Consider the following 18,525-nt stretch of genomic DNA (forward strand, 5'->3'; position numbering starts at 1 on the left):
TCAACGACTAAACCCCAGCAATGTACAATTCCATATTTTATTTTCAGTGATAAATAAAATGTATTTGGGCTATTTACAAATTTTACACGCATGAAGCAAAAACACAATACAACTGAAGCTAATCTAAATGAATTCTGATAGCAGTTCATAAAAATTTAAGAGCAGTCTATGCAAGATTTTGCACAAAAAAAAAAAGATAACTGTGGCAATAGTGCTCCAAAGCTCTTCTGTCTTTTTACACTGGCCATCTTGTGAAATATACTTTTGCTAAATGAAGTAGACTACCAGTGCCATGTCATTTAAAGTTTGACAGAGAAGGAACTGCCACAAGAGCAGCCGTGATCAGCCAGAGGATTCTTGAGCACCTGGAATGTGGCGCGGATGAGTTCTTGGCTGAAATCCACCGTGGCTCCTTTCACAAACTCCAGGCTGTCCTGGTCCACAACAATACCCACTCCATCCTGCTCAAACACTCTGAAAGCACACAGATGTGGACAGAGCGTATTTCAAATACATTCAATGTCAGGGGAAAAAGAACATGCCATACCTGTCATCTTCACTCCGATTAGAATCAACTGAGAACTTGTACTGGAAGCCAGAACAGCCTCCTCCTTCCACACATATTCTCAGGTACTCTCCTTTCACCATGATCTCACCAAGTCTCTGAAATACATTGGCAATGAGATTTAAAGGGACATATAATGGAATATTCACTATTTTATTGATTTTTTTACTATGCAGTTGCTTACCTTGACACATGACTCAGTGAGATGGACCTTTTCTTCAAGTTCTGACCTCTGCTGGCTAACAGCCTCACTGAAAGGTCGAAGGGTCACAGTGGAAATGCGCTGAGGCCGTTGAAGGCATTGTTTTGTTGTGATGTTACCGAGGAGAGCAGAAACCCTGCAAAACATCACTGTTAGCTTAGGCTGAATACAAAATACTGCGTGAGTTAATAGAACGACGAGCTAGTGAATTAGCGAACGTCAGCCTGACGTTCAAAAGTTAAAATGCTCAGATTATTAATAGATGTTTTTAAAAAACAAGGGAGGAAAAAAAGCAAAAAATTACCTTGCAAGGCTCAATAATTTGGATTTTGCCGCAGATAACATCGCTTGTGCACCGAGTGACATCTTCCATAACAAACAAAACGGAAGTAGAATTTTTTTCTTGCCATAAACTTTATTAACAACACTACAGATGAACAATACAAGGACTGAGTCAGAACATATTAATATATCTGATTTCTTTCTCACCATTTTATATTCATCTTATTTCGATGTTGTATTGGTATATTACGTGTTTGTTGTATGAATAAAATTTATTCATCGGTTCATCAAATTTGTGATCGGTTGACCTACATTTTCGTAAGACCTTTATTTTGTCTGTAAGGCACAATAAATAGTCTAACCTTATCATCACACTATCAATAATAACCAACTGTTGACTTAATATTTACTTTACATAAACTGTAATTTAACATAGTATAATAATTCGTATGGTTTGTTTCTTTTACGTCCTGTCTGTTTCATCTCTGCACGATTTTGTCAGACTAAACATTGGGAAAACTTGACTCACAGTGCGTTGTTTTAGTCTCGTGACATGAGGAAATAAAATGTGCCGGTCGGTTGTTTGCTACTATTCATCACTCTTTAACCACCAGGATAACTTCTGAAAAAGGGTACTGGTGATTCTATTTGTCGTTCGTTTTCTTTTTTTTTTTCTTTTTCTTTCAAACATAAAATGCTGAATTGCCTGGAGGAACACAAATGCCGTGTTAGTGTCTGTGATTGGGTACTTAGTTGAACTATGACTGACTCTTGATTGACGAGAAAGAGTCGCAGATTGCAACGTTTTGTGCTAAAAGATTTCTTGTAGTTCCAATGTATTCCCGATACTTCAATATCTGTTTTCTATAGATCGTCTCAACATGGATTTGAGAGTTGGTGTTGTTTTGCTCTGCGTGATGGGGCTCACCTGTGCAGAACTGGTCAAATACATAGACTGTGGTAAGTCACTACTGTTCAACTACCTAGAATTGATCTGATAGATTGATACTTTATTGATCTCCTGGGGAAATGTGGATTTCACGAGTTACTTTAATTCTAAAAAATATATTTGAAAAAAAAAAAAAAGCCCACCCTACAATCTCCAATGTTGTTGTTTTTCAAGCATTAAAATCGGGCCTATTTGACCCTTAACAAAGTCAAGTTAATCAGTTAACCTAAAATGTTAAGTGAGGAAACTGATGTTAAAATAAAAAAAAAACAACATATTTTACACATTCTAAATAATTTTTTTGGAGCTGTAATAGGGATAATTTTGACACATTATTAAATGGGGTCAATGAATCAAAGGCTAGGAGGGGGAAAACCCACAAAATAAATGCAACAAATTAAAAATTACTTTAGAAAACTATTGTAAATATTTGGTGGTCCAGATTGTAGAATAATGTTTTAATCACTAAACCTCTCGTTCCCCCCCCCCCCCCCCCCCTATATGATTTCTCTTATCTTTAGGCTCTTCTACAGGCAAAGTGATGACTGTGGACATTAGTCCTTGTCCCTCTCTGCCTTGCCAGCTGCATAAAGGACAGTCCTATAGTGTCAATGTGACATTCAACAGTGGTGAGTACTCCTTAATGATTTTGTAAGTCTCCTCTCAGTCTTATCTTCATTTTTGTTTGTTTTCTGTAGCTGTGCAAAGCCAGACAAGCAAAGCCTTGGTCCACGGTGTCATCGCCGGAGTACCCGTCCCCTTCCCGATTCCTATCGAGGATGGCTGCAAGTCTGGAATCCAATGTCCCATCAAGAAGCAGCAAAGCTATCACTATCAAAACACGCTGCCCGTCAAGACTGTGTATCCTGCGGTAAGCACCGATTTCAAGTATTGACAGCTTGATTTTTCTTTTCTAATGAAGGTGAATTGCAAGTGCTACTAAATTATTTGTTGTAGGAATTACAATTTAGTGTCAAAGTACCCTTCAAAGTTTTTTTATCATAATATGTATTTGCCTTTGAACGGTTCTAATTGTAAGGGTCCTAATATGGTTGCTGTTTGAAGGGTGCAGTAGGAACTGCGTCAGGCTTTAATAAGCACAGGCCATTTTCACTTCCATTAATTTTTAAAAACTACCTTCACAAAAGGTAACCGGTTTCACTTTGAATTTTTTGGTTTCCTCTTTCCAACTTCCAGATAAAGCTGGTGGTCGAGTGGGAACTGAGAGATGATGGAAACCAAGATCTGTTCTGCATTAAGTTTCCTGTACAGATTGTTTGAAATAATTAATCTGCACATTTTATTAAAAGAAAAGGGAATTTTGACCAGTAAAGGATTCTACATAGAAATACTCGTTTTACTCATTCTGCAAACTGGTTTTATAATGCTTATTTTTGCACAATTTGATTGTAGCTCACCAGTATTTAGAATAGTATGTTGCAGACAAGACTCGGTAAACGTTTTGATTTGGAAACTCTTGATTCAGCCGCTACATTTTCCTAATGGCTGCTATGTAGTCTGAATTTACACAGCGATCATTTCAAACTGCTTGGACCTTTGTAATTTCTTACTATTAAGAACTTGGAAACTGTAAATGTAATGAAAATAAAGAATTATCTCAATGTTGTGTGCAGTTGACTGGAAAATACAGTAGAGACAAAAAAACAACATTCTTTGAGAAACTTGTATTGGTCAGCTCAAAGGCCAGCAGCAAGAAACGGAGACACAATGAGACCTCCTCAATCCATATTTGATTTCAGAAAAAGAATTCACACAAAGTAGGAAAAAAAAAAAAATCATACTGAAAGCCAAACCGCTATTCACTGCATTGTGCTATATTATGTTACACTGTTAGATCAACAAAACTCTGACTACATTTTGACATGCCTTTTCTATCTTGGTAAATAAAGATAAAGAGGTATGTTGTACTTATCTAACCAAACGGTCATTAAGGCAGAATATTTGTGGAATGAGGAAAGAGATTCCGCTTTGGTGCAGGAACTACTTTGGGGAATTTGAACAGAGCAGTCACCAGGGTCACAGCATCAGTTGGATTTGCATTGCAAGGAGTACAAAAGATGGAGAAGTCGTGTGCACTGCATAAAGCTGGAATAGTTTTCCACAGCAAAGTCAACAGCACAACGTTGAGCCCAAGCAGCCAGTCAGGAATGAACTAACAAGAAGTCAATGGATGATAAGGAGCAAAAGATAATCGATAGGGCAAAGAAACTGCAAACTATATCTTAGTTTTGAGCAATTGTGAAGCACTTTTGCGTTATATTGCCATATATGAAAAGCGTTTGATGGATTATAACAAGGACAGGTGGCTGCATTGCTCCTTTTCGAATTAGCTCATTACAAAGAGACCTGCTTTGTTGTCACTGTCCATTTTGTTTGAGACTTTCAAGCCGCTGCAGCAAAGCATTCCCAAAGGCTTCCCTGTAGCCTGGACTCAAGTTGTCCAGAAGTGAATAAACTGTCTCATGGTACTGAGTACTCAGGTCCTCGTCCACTTCGTTAAAAGCGTAGCCCACCACCTATTTGGACAGGAGAAAAAAAGATAGTGTGGGATACATGCATAATTAAAATTATTGTTACCGTTATTCATGTCATGGGGAATCACTGAATAATTTAATATAAATTGTATGAAGTAAATAATATAAAAAGTGAAATGGACCCTTATTAAAGAAATCTTACTCTTAGTCCTGCTTCTGTGAGCTCCAAACAATAGCGGTTTCCCTCTCTAGTCTCCACATTGATATAAGCCACGTCGGATGAATTGTTGAGGTTTTTGGACACGTGCATTTGGGCCACAGCGAAAAGGACGTCGTTGACCACGGCATCCGCCTCCAGTCTCATGTCCTTGACGTCGCACAGCTCTACACATTCGTCTTCGAAGGCGGACACCATGGGGTCCTCGGGCTGGCAGTCTACTTCCATTCCCTGTAGCGTACGCACATTCACACACACAATGAGTCACTGCAGTGTCATTAAAACATAAGTTCTGCTTTACAAGATAAGAACTATGACCTGTGCAAAGTATTTTTTAAATTGATGTGGTATGGTCACAAGGCTGAATGGCTCCTGTTGAGGGATTTGTGGACTATTTGCTGACGATGATATTGTTGGAGACTGGTTGATTTGGTCAGTGAATGTAGAAACTATAAAAACAAATGGAAAAATGGTTGGTTAGAAAAGTGTTTTATGATCACATTGAAAATGGCTCAATATGAATATGAACCTGCTCTACTGATGAGTTTGGAGACACGGCTAGAACGACACAAAAAGCACGTTTTTGGAATGTTTTGGAACTTTTACAATAATTTTGTGTACATTATTAAAATGGTTATTTAAATTTTGACAATGTTAGGTATCTTGCTTTAAACCTACTACTAAGTGACGTCATTCACAACGGAGAGTTCCGATTTACGAGGTTACAAGAAGGCAACATATGAGTCCAATACTCTGCACACATTAGAAATACTGTCGTGTTAATGTAGTAATTTGTCCGAACGCAACTCCAACGTTTTTAGTAACAAGCATTACATTACTAACCATCTATCAAATTCAAAGTGACACTTTGCCTCGTTTCTCACGTCTCGAGCGATCAGTAAACAAACCTAAACAGTGTAGGCCACAAGTGCGTTTGCATAGTGCAGCACATTTGTTTCATTTTATTACAAAAGAATGGCCATGCAATACGTATTTCTATTCTAAAACAAAAACATGCGTGCATTATAGTCACCTCGGGTTGTGCTCCCGTGGAAGCTTCCAGTCCACAGAGTGGGCACTACGTGCGGGTGGCTGAGGTTGATGGAAACCCGTCGATCGTTACTTTGTAGAAAATTAAAACCACCCCATTACATACTAATACCGTTTTTAGATGTCCAAATTTGTATCAAATGGAATACGTTTTAAAATAAAAACTCAATAAAGTAAGTGTGCCATACGCGATACCGCCATGTTATGACGCAATTTGTCCCACCCCATAATATAAGGTTAGATTCAATGGAAAGCAATCTATTGGTTGGAAAACGCGATAGGCGGAATTTTACAGTACTAACATCATTCGATTGGCTTATATAATTGATTGAAAGTTAGATAGGCCAATCAGACGTGACGTCTCTCAATGTTACTTTGTCCAATCTGCAGCTCCAACCTACCATCTTGAGAAGTGTGTGTGAAGGCTCAGTTGGTGCGGAGTCATGAGAGTGTTTGTAAACAACACATTTAGAAGGTAATTTAACAGTCACGCTATTTCCTTCAACTCTGCTAATTAACTTCGTATACCTGCACGCCCTATTTCTTTACATGACTCGGTGACACTGTTGTGACATGTAATGGTAAATAGTTGAACCAATAGCGTATTTTAAGCTTTTCAGGCAACTAAGCAGCGAGTGCAGTGCTTAAACCTTAGCAACGTGTTAGCCGGTGTGATAACGTTGACGGTACAATAATATTTTAGCCAGCTTGATCGCCTTCACCCTCGTTAGCCCGGACGGTTAGCAAGTAACCATATGCCTTTGTCTCCTGTCGTGACAGCACTGCTCCAAGCAGCTAATAACTAGCAGTATATATCGGCATGCTAAAAAAAGCTAGTTGACAAGTGCGTTTGCCCCAGTTACGATCAATAAGCTATTAACGGTCGTGTGGCGCAATAGGGTGTATGCGCTTTTAAGTTGCCAAGTAATTGAATAAGTGTGAGGTAAACGTGTGTCAAAGAACATCGTTTGCTTATTTTGTGCAGGAAACTGGAGTCTGAGCCCTGCCTTCATACATCTTTGAGTACCATCATATCCTCCATTATTGTGGGATGTGAAGGATGTCACAACTCGTATGGTTTGATTTCATTCAGTGGACGGGATGGCACAAGTGATTCATTCCTAACAGTCATTCTGTGAAACACGTTTTAGCCAGAGGGCTTTAAATAGACCTTCCTTTTTATCTTTGCACTTTACCGCTCACGGGATAAGTCAGGATGCCTTGGCCATTTTCCGAGTCCATTAAAAAGCGGGCCTGTCGTTACCTCTTGCATCGGTACCTTGGCAACTTCCTGCAGGAAAAATTAAGTTTGGATCAGCTTAGTTTAGATCTCTACCAAGGCACTGGATCACTGGGACAAGTTCCCCTGGATAAGTGGGTATGTTCATTTTAAGACAGTCAATAAACACACAATCTACACTGACCAGAATTGAATATTGAATATATATTTTGCCTTTCAGTCACTCAATGAGCTCCTAGAGACGGCAGATGCTCCCTTTGAGATTATTGCGGGCTTCATCCAGACGATCTCACTAACCGTACCATGGGCTACCTTGCTGCATGAGAACTGTGCTCTTGAGGTCAAAGGTTTGGAGATGGTGTTTAGACCAAGGCCAAGAGTAGGTAAGCAGGTTTGAAGACAAAAGTTGAGAAAAGCATGACATTTTTTGATTCATTTCTCTTTTTGAAAACTTGAATGTGTATTTCTTTTCAGCATCTGGCACTGAGCCCATGTACTGGTCCAGTTTCATGACGAGCAGCATGCAGCTCGCCAAAGAGTGTCTGAGCCAGAAGCTCACCGATGATACGGGAGAGAGCTTTCAGCCATTTGAGGGACTAGAGAAGTTTGCTGAAACGATAGAAACCGGTACATCACGTGCAGGGGAAGCCTCGGGGAGCGCTTGCAAAAAATAGCGAGAATGAATCAAGTAATCACTGTTTGAATTCTCTTTCTTGTAGTTCTCAGAAGAGTCAAAGTGACATTTCTGGATACTGTTCTGAGGGTTGAACATGTTCCAGAAAATTCCAAAACTGGAATTGCTCTTGAGGTTCGAATAAACAAGTAAGTTGCCGCACGTATTTCAAACAACAGTTGTAGGGATTTAGATAGGCTAAGCGGAAAAAAAAATAAATTTATTGAACTTGTGTTGCTTCTAAAATTATTTTATGAACTTTAATTTATTTATCTTTTTATTATACAGCTTTTAATTATATATACTGTAATTAATTTCATTATTATCATTACTTTCTTGTTGCTGATTGGCTATAAGAAATAATTTGATTCTGCTCTTTCAGAGTGCAGCATTTAGTAGTACTAAGTTACCATATAAGGTTCCTACTCGGTTCCTTTTTACACGGTTGAGGAAGTCCTTGCCTATAATATTTATGACTGAGATCAACTGTTTCAGTGCTTGTTGTATTTTTGTGGATTTTTTTTTTTTTTTAACTTTGTCCTGCTTTTTATGTACAGGATTTTTTATTCCGATGAAACTGGGGAGGAGAGCTCAAATGTGAACGTGCATCAACCAATCACATTTGCGCACAAAAAGCTACAGATGGAAGGCATCACTGTATTTTGGGATGAGTTCACTGATTTTAAATCTTCACCACTTCCAACGGTTTGTCTTTTTACATTCCGGATTTACCTGTAGCCAGTCAATGAATGAGGTTTTCTTTTTTTTTTCTTCTTCTTTTTTGACAGGAAACTGAGCCAAAACTCTCTCCCAGCTGGAATCCTAAAATCATTTGCGAACCTCATCCACAGTTCACAGAGACTGTATCCTCGACAGTACCCTTTCAACCTGTGCAGGTTGGGAGTCTCGGCGGTAAAATTGAACTGTCCCTCACATTGAAAAACAATCTAGCCATGCCTGGAGCAAAGGTGAGTCAATGAAAGTTTGTGTTATATACGTATATATATCAAAAGGTTCCGATTTTGGATGTTGGTATTGATGTTCACAAAGACAAGAGGGCAAGTAATGTTTCTTTGCTTCACAGCTGGATGTTGCCGGCCACGTTGACACACTGCTCATTTTGCTCTCACCGCGCCAAGTCCATCTACTTCTCGACTTGTTTGGAGCGTTTTCCTTTGAACGTGAGTGCTTGTTAGTAAATGAACAGGCCTGCCGTAACGTCACTGAGTGTTTAATTTAACTGTTTGAATTTCTCTGCTTTTGCCTGAAGGTGCACAGGAATGGGCCAAGGACAAAAAGAGTCGACCAATGCAGCAAGAGGATGAGTACCGACTCCACATGGAATTAAACCGCTGTCTGAAGAAGGATACCGGAATGGCAGGAGCAGAGGCAGAACTTTTTGAGAGCCAGACGACTCGTACTGTCTCTAGTCGAGGTTTGATTGAAATGATCCTTTTTTTTTTTTAAGGATGTCAAGTGTCAGCTGTTATATTGGATTTTTTTTTTTTCTGTAAACCTGTGGTCGGAGCAGATGACGTCTTCTTCTCCATGGCTGACATGGACATGTCCCACAGCTTGTCATCCCTCCCTCCTTTGGGGGAACCACCCACTGTGGATTTGGATTTGTCACTCAATAGTAACTACTCCGCTTCTCCGGGAGAATCGCCGTCGGGAAACAAAACTGTAAGTCGGGCTCATCACTTTCATGGATAATATCAGATTCAGAGCCATTCACTGATCTCAGTTGTGTATGTATTCGAACCATGTGTTTTTGTGACATTAGGCTTTGTGGGACGATTACATGGACGTACCACGACAAAGAGAGAAGCAGATACCTGGAAAGTCTCGCGACGCTCAACTCCCTCAAACGTTATTGCGACAAGCTTGTAAGTGTGGGAAAACACAGGATAATGTTGTGTCGACAGTGGAAAAAGTCTTGCGTGATCATTTTGCAGAGTGAAACTACTGAAATTGAGTCATCCTGATGATCGTGTTTGCTTTCAGCACATCCGTCCAAAACCCACAGTGACGAGTCAAGACCAGAGTTGGTTTTAAGTCTGACACTGAGCAGTTTGGCAATCTCAGTCCTCCACATTGACCCGTTACCACCACTAGATGTGTCTCCGGGTCCGCTGGACCCTATGACTGCACATTTCTTCAGCGTGCTGGGGCCGAGTCACCTCGACCCAGCTGCTTTCCTTCAGTCTCGATCAGTTTTTAATCACGCATGTCCCCAAGATCACCTTAGGTGAGCATTTTTTTTATTTTTTATTGCCATGTTATATTTTGTTAAATAATAATAAATAATTTGTAAAAGTAACACCACACATGTGGACTGACCGATGTTAAAGATTTGTAAACCAATATGAAAGGAAGCACTTGAGAAGGAAGTCCAGGAAAAACTCAAGGTAACATGTTGCATTTGTAGGTTTGTAGGCCAGGGTCTGAAGATAATCTATGAGCACTGTCAGGGATCCAGCCTGCGGACTTTCAGCACCGACATCTCCCTTGACCAAATGGAGCTGCTGGAGTGTCTGTTCCCTTCAGAGCCCAACACGTCTGGCTCTCAGAGAGGCATTCAATACACTGAGGTCAGCGAGGCAACGCTGAGTTCAGCACATGCTCTGCATGCATTTGTTTGGGGGTGAATTCACAGCATGACACGTTTCTGTCACAACTCAGCTCCTGACGTTTAGCACTGCAGCCAGCGGCAGCGCACCACTTAGTACCTGCTTTCACCTGCTTTACAAACAGGCCGAGCGCAGAGGGCCCCAGGTAAATGCAAAATAAAACAAAGCAGCCTTCATAGTTGGTAGTCACATTTGCAGCGCACTTGTCAGAGTGGTCGCTTAGCTTGAGCTTTATCTCTGCAGGGTGGCCAAGTGCGACTCAGCACCATCCCCAGAAAAGCTGATGTCCTGGTCGAACTGGGCTCCGTGCGCTCCGAGCTCGACATCAGTATCGTGGACCGTCTCAATTCTGTACTGCAACCTCAGAAGCTGGCCACCACAGAGATGATGACCTCGCACATGTACACGTCCTACAATAAGCATATCAGCTTGGTAAGATGAATGAAAATCTACTGAAGATTTCAACATTTTTACCCCTCTGACATTGATAGTCTTTGTAAAGAGGCTGAATTTTAGATTCTGCTCTGTGTTGGATGTCAATCGATTGTGCCGATCGCGCTGTGGTTTGCATCTTTGCAGCATAAGGCCTTTGCAGAGGTTTTTCTCGACGACAGCCGCACCCCATCCAGCTGTCACGTGTCACTGACCGTCAACGCACCAACAGTGGGCGTTGCGGTCCGGTTTCCCATTCCCGATCTGCGCTCCGATCAGGAGAGAGGTCCCTGGTTTAAAAAGTCCTTGCAGAAAGAAGTCATGTACCTGGAGCTGGAAGAACTGGAATTTAAAACTGAATTTAGGGCTGGGAGCACACCAGATCAAACCAAGATGGAGCTCACCTTCAGGGAGCTTATTGGTATGATGAGGTCAAGAAAGTTGCTATATTACTCCCAGAGTCCTCCCTAAGTGTGTTTGGCTTCAATTGCCTTCCACAGGAAGGTTTCAGGAGGAGCTTGATCAACCAGCCGCCAGGTTCCTCAGAGTTTCCCACACCATGGACGGAGACATGACAACATCTGAGTGTGCGAAGTTCGATTGGCCACGGTATGTTTGTAGCTCGACATCCTTGCCTTGCACGTCACCTCCAAATAACGGCGCACGTTCCCACCAGTGTCGTGTTGAAAGTGAACCCCACGGCGGTGCACTCGATCCTTGAACGTGTGACGGTCGAGGATGAAGAAGGGGCCGAGGACAATTTCCTTGAGGAGGAAGAGGAGGGTGCTGCCCACTCACTGAAGGATTTCTGTGACTTTGGGAAACCAGAGCCGTCACCCTTTTCTTCTCGGAGGGTTATGTACGAGAACGAAGAGGTCGGTACTACATTCGTGAAACATCAATGTTCAAACAGCAACATTAGCATCACTTTGAAAACATTTTTTTGCTTCCAGATGGTCATTCCCGGTGATGTTGGCGAGATGACCGAGTTCCAAGAGAAAACCATGAACAACTCTCGTTTTGTCCTCGACCTGTGTTTCCCCAATGTGCAATTATCTTTACCCAGCAAAGCTTTTTATGAGAAGCTACACAATAGGTAAGTCCCCAAAAAATTGTTCATCCTTGTAACAAACCCTCCAGATAATGTTCTGCACCTATCACAATAACAAAAGTTGATATTTTTAATGCTTGTTAAAATCAATGTTTATTATTACACAATAACTGGACAGACTTGACCACATTTCAGAATCAACAATGACCTCCTGCTGTGGGAGCCCACTGCCCCTTCGCCTGTGGAAACGGTAGATAGCATGCCATATGGCGTTGGACTCTCTGTCGCCAGTCAGTTGATCAACACTTACACGGAAGACAGCTTCACCCAATTTCGCTCGACTGGACCTGAGGGTGAGACGGCTCATACCGTCACCCCTGAATATTGTGTGCAGTCACTCAGTTTTAAATGAGATATAATTGTTGAACGCAGGCTGACATTTCGAGATTTTCTTTGGTTGTGCTTGTAGAAGATACCAGTGGTTCCGATGAGGAGTACATGCACTACAACTCTGCTTCCTCTGACCGAGGATTCAGGTCTCACAAGAAAAAAAATCCCAAAGTTCAGAGTAAAAGCTCCCAAAGCCTGTTCTCTGTCATTATCAATGTCAACCATGGCTTGGTTGCGCTTCAAACTAACGCTAAGGTACATTGACGGCAAAATCTGTTTTGTCATACTTTTATTTACATCATACCTTATTTATAAGTTTTTGACATCTTTTTTCCTAGAAGGAGAATAAAACACTACTGAAAAATAAACATGGGGAATTCTGGCTGGAGGTGAAAAACGCTGTGCTGTTCAGTGTTACACAGCACCAAGGCTTTAAAGATCAGCACTATGTCTGCTTCCACACCACCAATAGTTCCTTGTATCACCAAGGTAACCACCCGCATTTTTAAACGTTTCACCGAAATGTAGCGGATCTCCAGTTTCGCTTCTGTACGCAGGAGTTGTAGATGGAAGCCCCGCCTCCTCGGATATAAAGTTGCCATTCAGGTCACATCCACACTGGCTGGAACCAACCATCTACCAATCGGAGTCACCCTCGGAGAGATCTTCAACGCCGTCAGAGGGTATCGGCTTGGAGGCCCGCAGTATGGTGTCCGTTGCCGTCAAGATCTCGTCGCAAAATGCCGATCGCAGCTTCAAGGTAGACTGCCAGGGTTAAGTCTTGAAACGTTTTCAAATACTTCTCTGGTTCTTCTATATCAAACATTGTTTGTAATTGAAAAAGAAAAAACAAGATGAACCTAGTACAACGTTTTCAAATAGTTTTCAAAAAACACTGATAAGCATATTTCAAGCGTTACTGCTCGATTGGGATTTATTTTTACACACAGGAATTTTTGGTTGCTATTGGAGTGAGAGGAGCAACAGTCCAGCACAGAATGGTTCCTCCCAACCTGGGCTGGTATGATCAGGTAGCTCCTCCACTCTCACATCTCGATGACTTGATGTCATATATACAGGTGAAAACCAAAGGTCAATTTATTTGCTCCAGATGGTTGACTTTTTGAATGTGTCCGATGAGCCTGTTTTGGGTTACGCTCCTCCCACGTCTGTCAGCACCCTCCATCTACATTTGTGGAACTGCTCCCTGGACTACAGGTAAAGGAGATGCGTGTGTCTGACTCATTTTCCATATTCTAATGTGTTTTTATTATCGGACAGACCTTCTTATTTACCTCTGAGATCGTTGCTGGTGGTGGAAACCTTTAGCATCTCCAGCAGCGTCTCTCTAGACAACTCCTCCTCAACGCTCAGGTATGGCATGATTAGGAAATTAAAAATTCTGATACTGCAGCGGAGTGAAATCAGTGACTTTGTTCCAGGATCATTTTGGATGAAGCCGCTCTGTTCCTCTCAGACAAGTGTAATGCCGTTTCTGTCAATTTAGCACGCGGTAAGTCGATCCTCGATGAAAGGAATCTTTGAGAGGATTTTAACCAGTGCACGTCTTGTTGTTTTGGTTCCAGACTATGTCCAAGTGGTAGACATGGGAACTCTAGAACTGCGAATCACTGCTGTCAAACCTGGCGTGGATGGCAAACTGGTAGGAGGGTGACATTCCGAAATGACTTCAAGGATCTTGAATTTCTCACCCTTTTCTTCTCGCGTAGACTGAGCCGAGATTTGAGCTTCGATGCTCCAGTGACGTCATCCACATCAGAACATGCGCCGACTCCTGTGCTGCCCTCATGAACCTAATCCAGTACATTGCCAGCTATGGAGATTTGCTTCCTCCTGCAGAGCCAGAGGCCAAGCAAAGCAGTTCCACACAAAAAAACAAGGTGAGCATACAGGACAGCATTCATCCCGACCAAACTACACAAGAATCCCAAAGCCGAGATGCTTAATCCGAGTGTCTGGCCGGACAGGCAGAGTTTCCCAGCCGGCTCGTCGCTCAGACTCCGCTGCTAGCTGAGACCGAGCAGCAGATTTTGCAGGATCTGATGAGTGAAGCGATGGAGGAGACTGATGTGCAGCATGCTCCCGGGCTGCAACAGAACGGTAACGTTTTGATTCAGGACAATTCTCCCTTTTCACTATTTGATGCCATACTATTCATATTTGATCAAATCTGTAGGTGCCCGGGAGGAGAGGAATCGCAATTTTGAGCCCCCTCGCTCTGACTTGTTCCTGTTCCCAGATGAGAGTGGGAATTCTGTCCATGATGCCAGCCCCACCTGCCCCATTCTTCACTCTCCTCTCATCACGCCTGTTTCCAACCTGGCACAGGAGACTGACGACTTCTGTATTCTGGAGACGCCCAGTTCCAGATTGCAGGTCAGCATGTGTTGATTGCATTACAGCCAAAGTCAACTAACCTGAGGTGCCTGATGACTCTGAACAGCAACAATGTGTTTCAGGATGTGGATCAGGAGCCCGTCGTAAAGGTGCTCACCTCCGAGCCGGTGCAAATTCGCTACGATCACTTCAATCAACCTCTGGATGGAAGCGATTCCAGTCGCGGCGCCTTGAATTTTCCCATCCCGGAGGTGCGTTACCTCATCAAGGAGATCTCCATTGTGTGGCACCTCTATGGTGGCAAAGATTTTGGCCGTGTTACCTTCACAGCTTCCCCTGCCAGAAGTCGGGGGTGAGTAAAGAATGTTTTTAACTATGATTTTTCTTTTAATTCCAAAGATAAAGCAACAGAAACCTGTTTATCTTTTCTTTGCAATTCAGTACTACTCCCCACAGTTCCCCCTCCCAAACACCAGTTCGACAAGCCAGAATTTCAGGACGCACTGGAGGAGGAAAAGGAAGAAACCCCGATGTCCTCATGGAAATACAACTCAGCAAAGTAATTTTTCATCTCGGTTATTTTCCCCTTTAGAGAGCTAAATAACGGGACTCAGTCAACATTAGCACCAAACACCGCACCAGTGACCTACCTTGATTTCACCCTCAGGTGAGATTTCAACACGAGGTGTACCCACAAGAGCAGGAGGCTTCAGGATCACCAGCAGAGCAGCCTGTATCTCGCCAGGTGTTTGTTGTGCAAGATTTGGAGATCCGAGACAGACTGGCAAGCTCCCAGATGAATAAGTTCCTCTACTTGTACTCCAGTAAAGAAATGCCCCGTAAGGCTCATTCCAACATGGTGAGAGGAAGCAGCACACGTGTGTTCACCTCTTGAAGTCTCATTGTAGCCGATGATAACTTATTTCCTTTCTGTTGCTTAGTTGACAGTTAAAGCGCTGCACATGTGTCCTGAGTCCGGCCAGGCTCCACAAGAATGCTGCTTATGTGTTTCCCTGATGCCTCTTCGCCTCAATATCGATCAGGTAAAGCATCTTTTTTTGGAATGACAAAAAATGACATTTCAAACATTTTGTTTTGTTTCCTTCAAGGACGCACTCTTCTTCCTCAAAGACTTCTTCACTAGTCTTTCCACAGAAGTGGAGTTTTTCTCCCCACCTAGTCAAGATGGTAACTAATTCACTTTCATCATCAACAGCCTTTTTTCATATGATTTAAAAGTTGCCTGACTAAATCACTTCATCCCACCACAGTGAGTGCGTCCGTGAAGAAAGCTTCTATTCCTGAGATCTCATGCAGCTTCTCCAAGCATGCTGCCACTAACCAGATCCCAGCACCTATCATCTCTGTGCCCGCACAGAGACATTTGAGTCAAAATGGATTCGCCGTGTGTAACCGGGAGGATGTCGGGGACGGTGACGCATCCGCCGCTTTGTTCTCCGACCAGCCCATATTCTTTAGGTTGCAGCCAGATAAATTGAATAAATCATAGAGAGATGAAAGGGTCTTTACAGAGCCGCCTAATTGACTCTTCTTTTATGCCACAGGGAGTTCAGATTCACCTCTGAAGTTCCTATTCGCTTGGATTATCATGGAAAACACGTCTCATTGGAGCAGGTACTGACCGACTCTGAAGGTTTTGAGTCTATTCCAGTCCTTGTTAGTTGACTGATTGCCATTCACTGTTTTACTCCCAGGGAACGTTTTCAGGCATCATTATCGGCTTGACACAGCTCAACTGTTCAGAGCTCAAACTGAGACAGCTGTGCTACCGGCAAGGGTACGTATGTTCTTTATTTTTAATTAGAAAAAAAAAAATAGAGTTAAAATGTAAGGTTTCACATTAGTCAAAACTCAAGCAATTCAAAAGAAGTGAGTAATTGTTTATTATCTTTACTTTTCTGTTTTTAATTCCAATTAGAAAAGGTCAAATGTGAAAATGCATTCCATTCCTGAATTCTTTTTTAAATGGTTTTTATCCCCCCATTGGAACTGTCTTGCAGTTTATTAGGTGTGGATAAGCTCTTTTCCTACGCAATTAATGAGTGGCTTAACGACATAAAGAAAAACCAGCTTCCAGGCCTGCTGGGCGGTGTGGGGCCCATTCACTCGCTGGTCCAGCTGGGTAAATATTGCCTTCTATTGCATGAATGCACCGCCGTTCGCTTGTTGTTATAATTAATGAAAGCTTTGTGCTCTGGTGTCAAACAGTTTTAAGTACATGTTCTTCCAGATATGAACTATGTTAAGCCCAATGCATAAATGTTCAGTTCAGGGATTCCGGGACTTGGTGTGGCTCCCAATTGAGCAGTACAGGAAGGACGGTCGCATTGTGCGTGGCTTTCAGCGTGGCACCGCCTCCTTTGGAACATCCACAGCTATGGCCGCCCTGGAGCTTACCAACAGGATGGTGCGAACCATTCAGGTAAACTGCTAATTCTGCTCTTCACACTTCCGATGGTCTAAATCGGACCTGTTTGACTGTTTATTAACATTAACAAGGAAGGAAGTTTGATGAAATAGTGACACATCTCAATTAAGAGACATTCTTTGAAGGTCTGGGACGAGATTAGTTTTAGTTGCAGGGTAAGTAGTGAGGGTACCTACACTGGCCAGAATTGTGTCACATGCAATTTAAATCCAGCCAAAAACTCACTTTTGTTTGAGCATATGCTTTTATAATGATAGTTTGTTTCATTTTATTAGGCTGCAGCGGAGACGGCCTATGACATGGTGTCTCCGGTGACAACCGAGAAAGACACAAAGAGGGTAAAACGGTTCTCGCACTACGGACTGGCTCATCAGCCCGTTGACCTGAGAGAAGGTGTAGCCAAAGCCTATACTGTAGTGAAAGAGGTAACCAGCTGAAGTTGAGTACTCGTGTAACAGAGTTGTTTCTTAACGCCGAATGCTTAACCTCTCCAGGGAATCACAGATACAGCCCTGACCATCTACGACACCGCCACCCGGGAACATGAACAACGCGGCATGACCGGAGCAGTGGGCGGGGTTCTCCGTCAGTTGCCGCCCGCAGTGGTCAAGCCCCTCATCATGGCCACGGAAGCCACCTCCAACGTCCTGGGTGGCATGAGGAACCAGATTCACCCCGATGCCCGCCAGGAGGAGTCTCAAAAGTGGAGGCAAGGCGAGGAGTAATGGAGGAGAACGTTTTCCCTGGTGTAAATAATGATCATCTCATGACGGTTGAGCTCACTTGTTCCTTCAGCAGTGCCTTCACGATCATGCTTATCAAACTCTGTTGAAGCAAAGGGACACATTCAAGTCATATCTTTACTGGGTTATGTCAACTTGTGAGGAAAATGCAGCATCTAAACATAGAATTATTAGGATGACATGTTTACAAGTTGTTCCGTTATTTTAGTCTGTGACCCTGGATTGAAAGTACATATGTTGTACGTGGACTTTGGTATTTACTGTAAATAGTATAATTTGTACCATTTCATGCAAATTTATGAAAAGGAATGTAGGATGTGGTACAGTTATGTGAAGTTACAGCACTTTGGAGGAACTTGAAGGGTTACTGCTTGTCTAAAATGATAAGGCACAGGATAGGGGCAGCTTTTTATTTTATTTTTTGGTGGGTAAATATCCAGCCGTCAGGTTTCCAGTAGTAGCTGCTTTAACTGTTCAAACCAAATTTGGAAATGTCTTCAATTGTCTTGATCCAAAGTCTTAACATATTGCTCTATTTTTTAGGTCTTTGAATTCTGTATTTTCTCCCCATGCCATGGGCTGCACTTGATTTATTTGAAAGTAACTATTGTACATATATGTACAGTTCATTCTTGACTTTGTATTAAAAAGCATGAATGGAAAATTAAAATGGTTAATTGTGCCATTTATGGCAATATAGTAGTCCGCATCCAACAATGTTGCGCTGACACTGCAACTCTGTTGAATGGAAAATTATGTTGCCATAGCAACAGAGGGACGCACACTGAGCTCGGTAGAA

At 42.3% G+C, this 18,525-nt stretch overlaps 4 protein-coding genes across 6 annotated transcripts; 2 read left to right on the top strand and 2 right to left on the bottom strand.

The window, feature by feature from the left end:
* Nucleotides 1-23: 23 nt before the first annotated feature.
* isca2 (iron-sulfur cluster assembly 2) lies at nt 24-1,179 on the bottom strand. Its single transcript, XM_061301786.1, has 4 exons — nt 1,072-1,179; nt 750-903; nt 548-663; nt 24-474 (listed from the first exon to the last, which is right to left on the bottom strand). Exons 1-4 carry the CDS (start codon nt 1,131-1,133, stop codon nt 300-302), a joined length of 507 nt encoding a protein of 168 aa, XP_061157770.1. The 5' UTR covers nt 1,134-1,179; the 3' UTR covers nt 24-299.
* A 369-nt stretch (nt 1,180-1,548) lies between these two features.
* Nucleotides 1,549-3,620, top strand: LOC133169039 (NPC intracellular cholesterol transporter 2-like). The gene is made up of 5 exons (XM_061300865.1): nt 1,549-1,681; nt 1,920-2,009; nt 2,520-2,627; nt 2,697-2,869; nt 3,196-3,620. The coding sequence occupies exons 2-5, from the start codon at nt 1,931-1,933 to the stop codon at nt 3,277-3,279; spliced, it is 444 nt and encodes a 147-aa protein (XP_061156849.1). The 5' UTR covers nt 1,549-1,681; nt 1,920-1,930; the 3' UTR covers nt 3,280-3,620.
* Nucleotides 3,621-3,668: 48 nt separating this feature from the next.
* gskip (gsk3b interacting protein) lies at nt 3,669-5,999 on the bottom strand. Its single transcript, XM_061300866.1, has 4 exons — nt 5,744-5,999; nt 5,029-5,159; nt 4,696-4,941; nt 3,669-4,535 (listed from the first exon to the last, which is right to left on the bottom strand). The coding sequence occupies exons 3-4, from the start codon at nt 4,936-4,938 to the stop codon at nt 4,377-4,379; spliced, it is 402 nt and encodes a 133-aa protein (XP_061156850.1). The 5' UTR covers nt 4,939-4,941; nt 5,029-5,159; nt 5,744-5,999; the 3' UTR covers nt 3,669-4,376.
* A 134-nt stretch (nt 6,000-6,133) lies between these two features.
* atg2b (autophagy related 2B) lies at nt 6,134-18,396 on the top strand. 3 transcript variants are annotated; one of them, XM_061300861.1, is made up of 43 exons: nt 6,134-6,235; nt 6,746-7,138; nt 7,221-7,383; nt 7,475-7,627; nt 7,720-7,822; nt 8,231-8,378; nt 8,462-8,641; nt 8,758-8,854; nt 8,944-9,108; nt 9,205-9,356; nt 9,457-9,559; nt 9,678-9,921; nt 10,102-10,264; nt 10,356-10,448; nt 10,547-10,735; nt 10,883-11,156; nt 11,236-11,344; nt 11,412-11,610; nt 11,689-11,831; nt 11,982-12,139; nt 12,256-12,431; nt 12,515-12,665; nt 12,734-12,936; nt 13,127-13,207; nt 13,288-13,394; nt 13,458-13,550; nt 13,619-13,689; nt 13,763-13,839; nt 13,907-14,077; nt 14,165-14,297; nt 14,374-14,573; nt 14,657-14,886; nt 14,976-15,093; nt 15,202-15,393; nt 15,476-15,577; nt 15,644-15,722; nt 15,806-16,013; nt 16,100-16,169; nt 16,250-16,332; nt 16,556-16,677; nt 16,823-16,977; nt 17,259-17,408; nt 17,478-18,396. In XM_061300861.1, exons 2-43 carry the CDS (start codon nt 6,977-6,979, stop codon nt 17,706-17,708), a joined length of 6,201 nt encoding a protein of 2,066 aa, XP_061156845.1. In that variant the 5' UTR covers nt 6,134-6,235; nt 6,746-6,976; the 3' UTR covers nt 17,709-18,396. The 3 variants fall into 3 exon arrangements, with proteins under 3 accessions (XP_061156845.1, XP_061156846.1, XP_061156847.1); XM_061300862.1 differs by having other exon boundaries at nt 14,437-14,573; XM_061300863.1 differs by lacking the exon at nt 10,356-10,448.
* The last annotated feature ends 129 nt before the right edge of the window (nt 18,397-18,525 follow it).

The sequence above is a fragment of the Syngnathus typhle genome, linkage group LG16 (assembly GCF_033458585.1).
Source record: "Syngnathus typhle isolate RoL2023-S1 ecotype Sweden linkage group LG16, RoL_Styp_1.0, whole genome shotgun sequence".
In the NCBI taxonomy this organism is placed as follows: Eukaryota; Metazoa; Chordata; class Actinopteri; order Syngnathiformes; family Syngnathidae; genus Syngnathus; species Syngnathus typhle.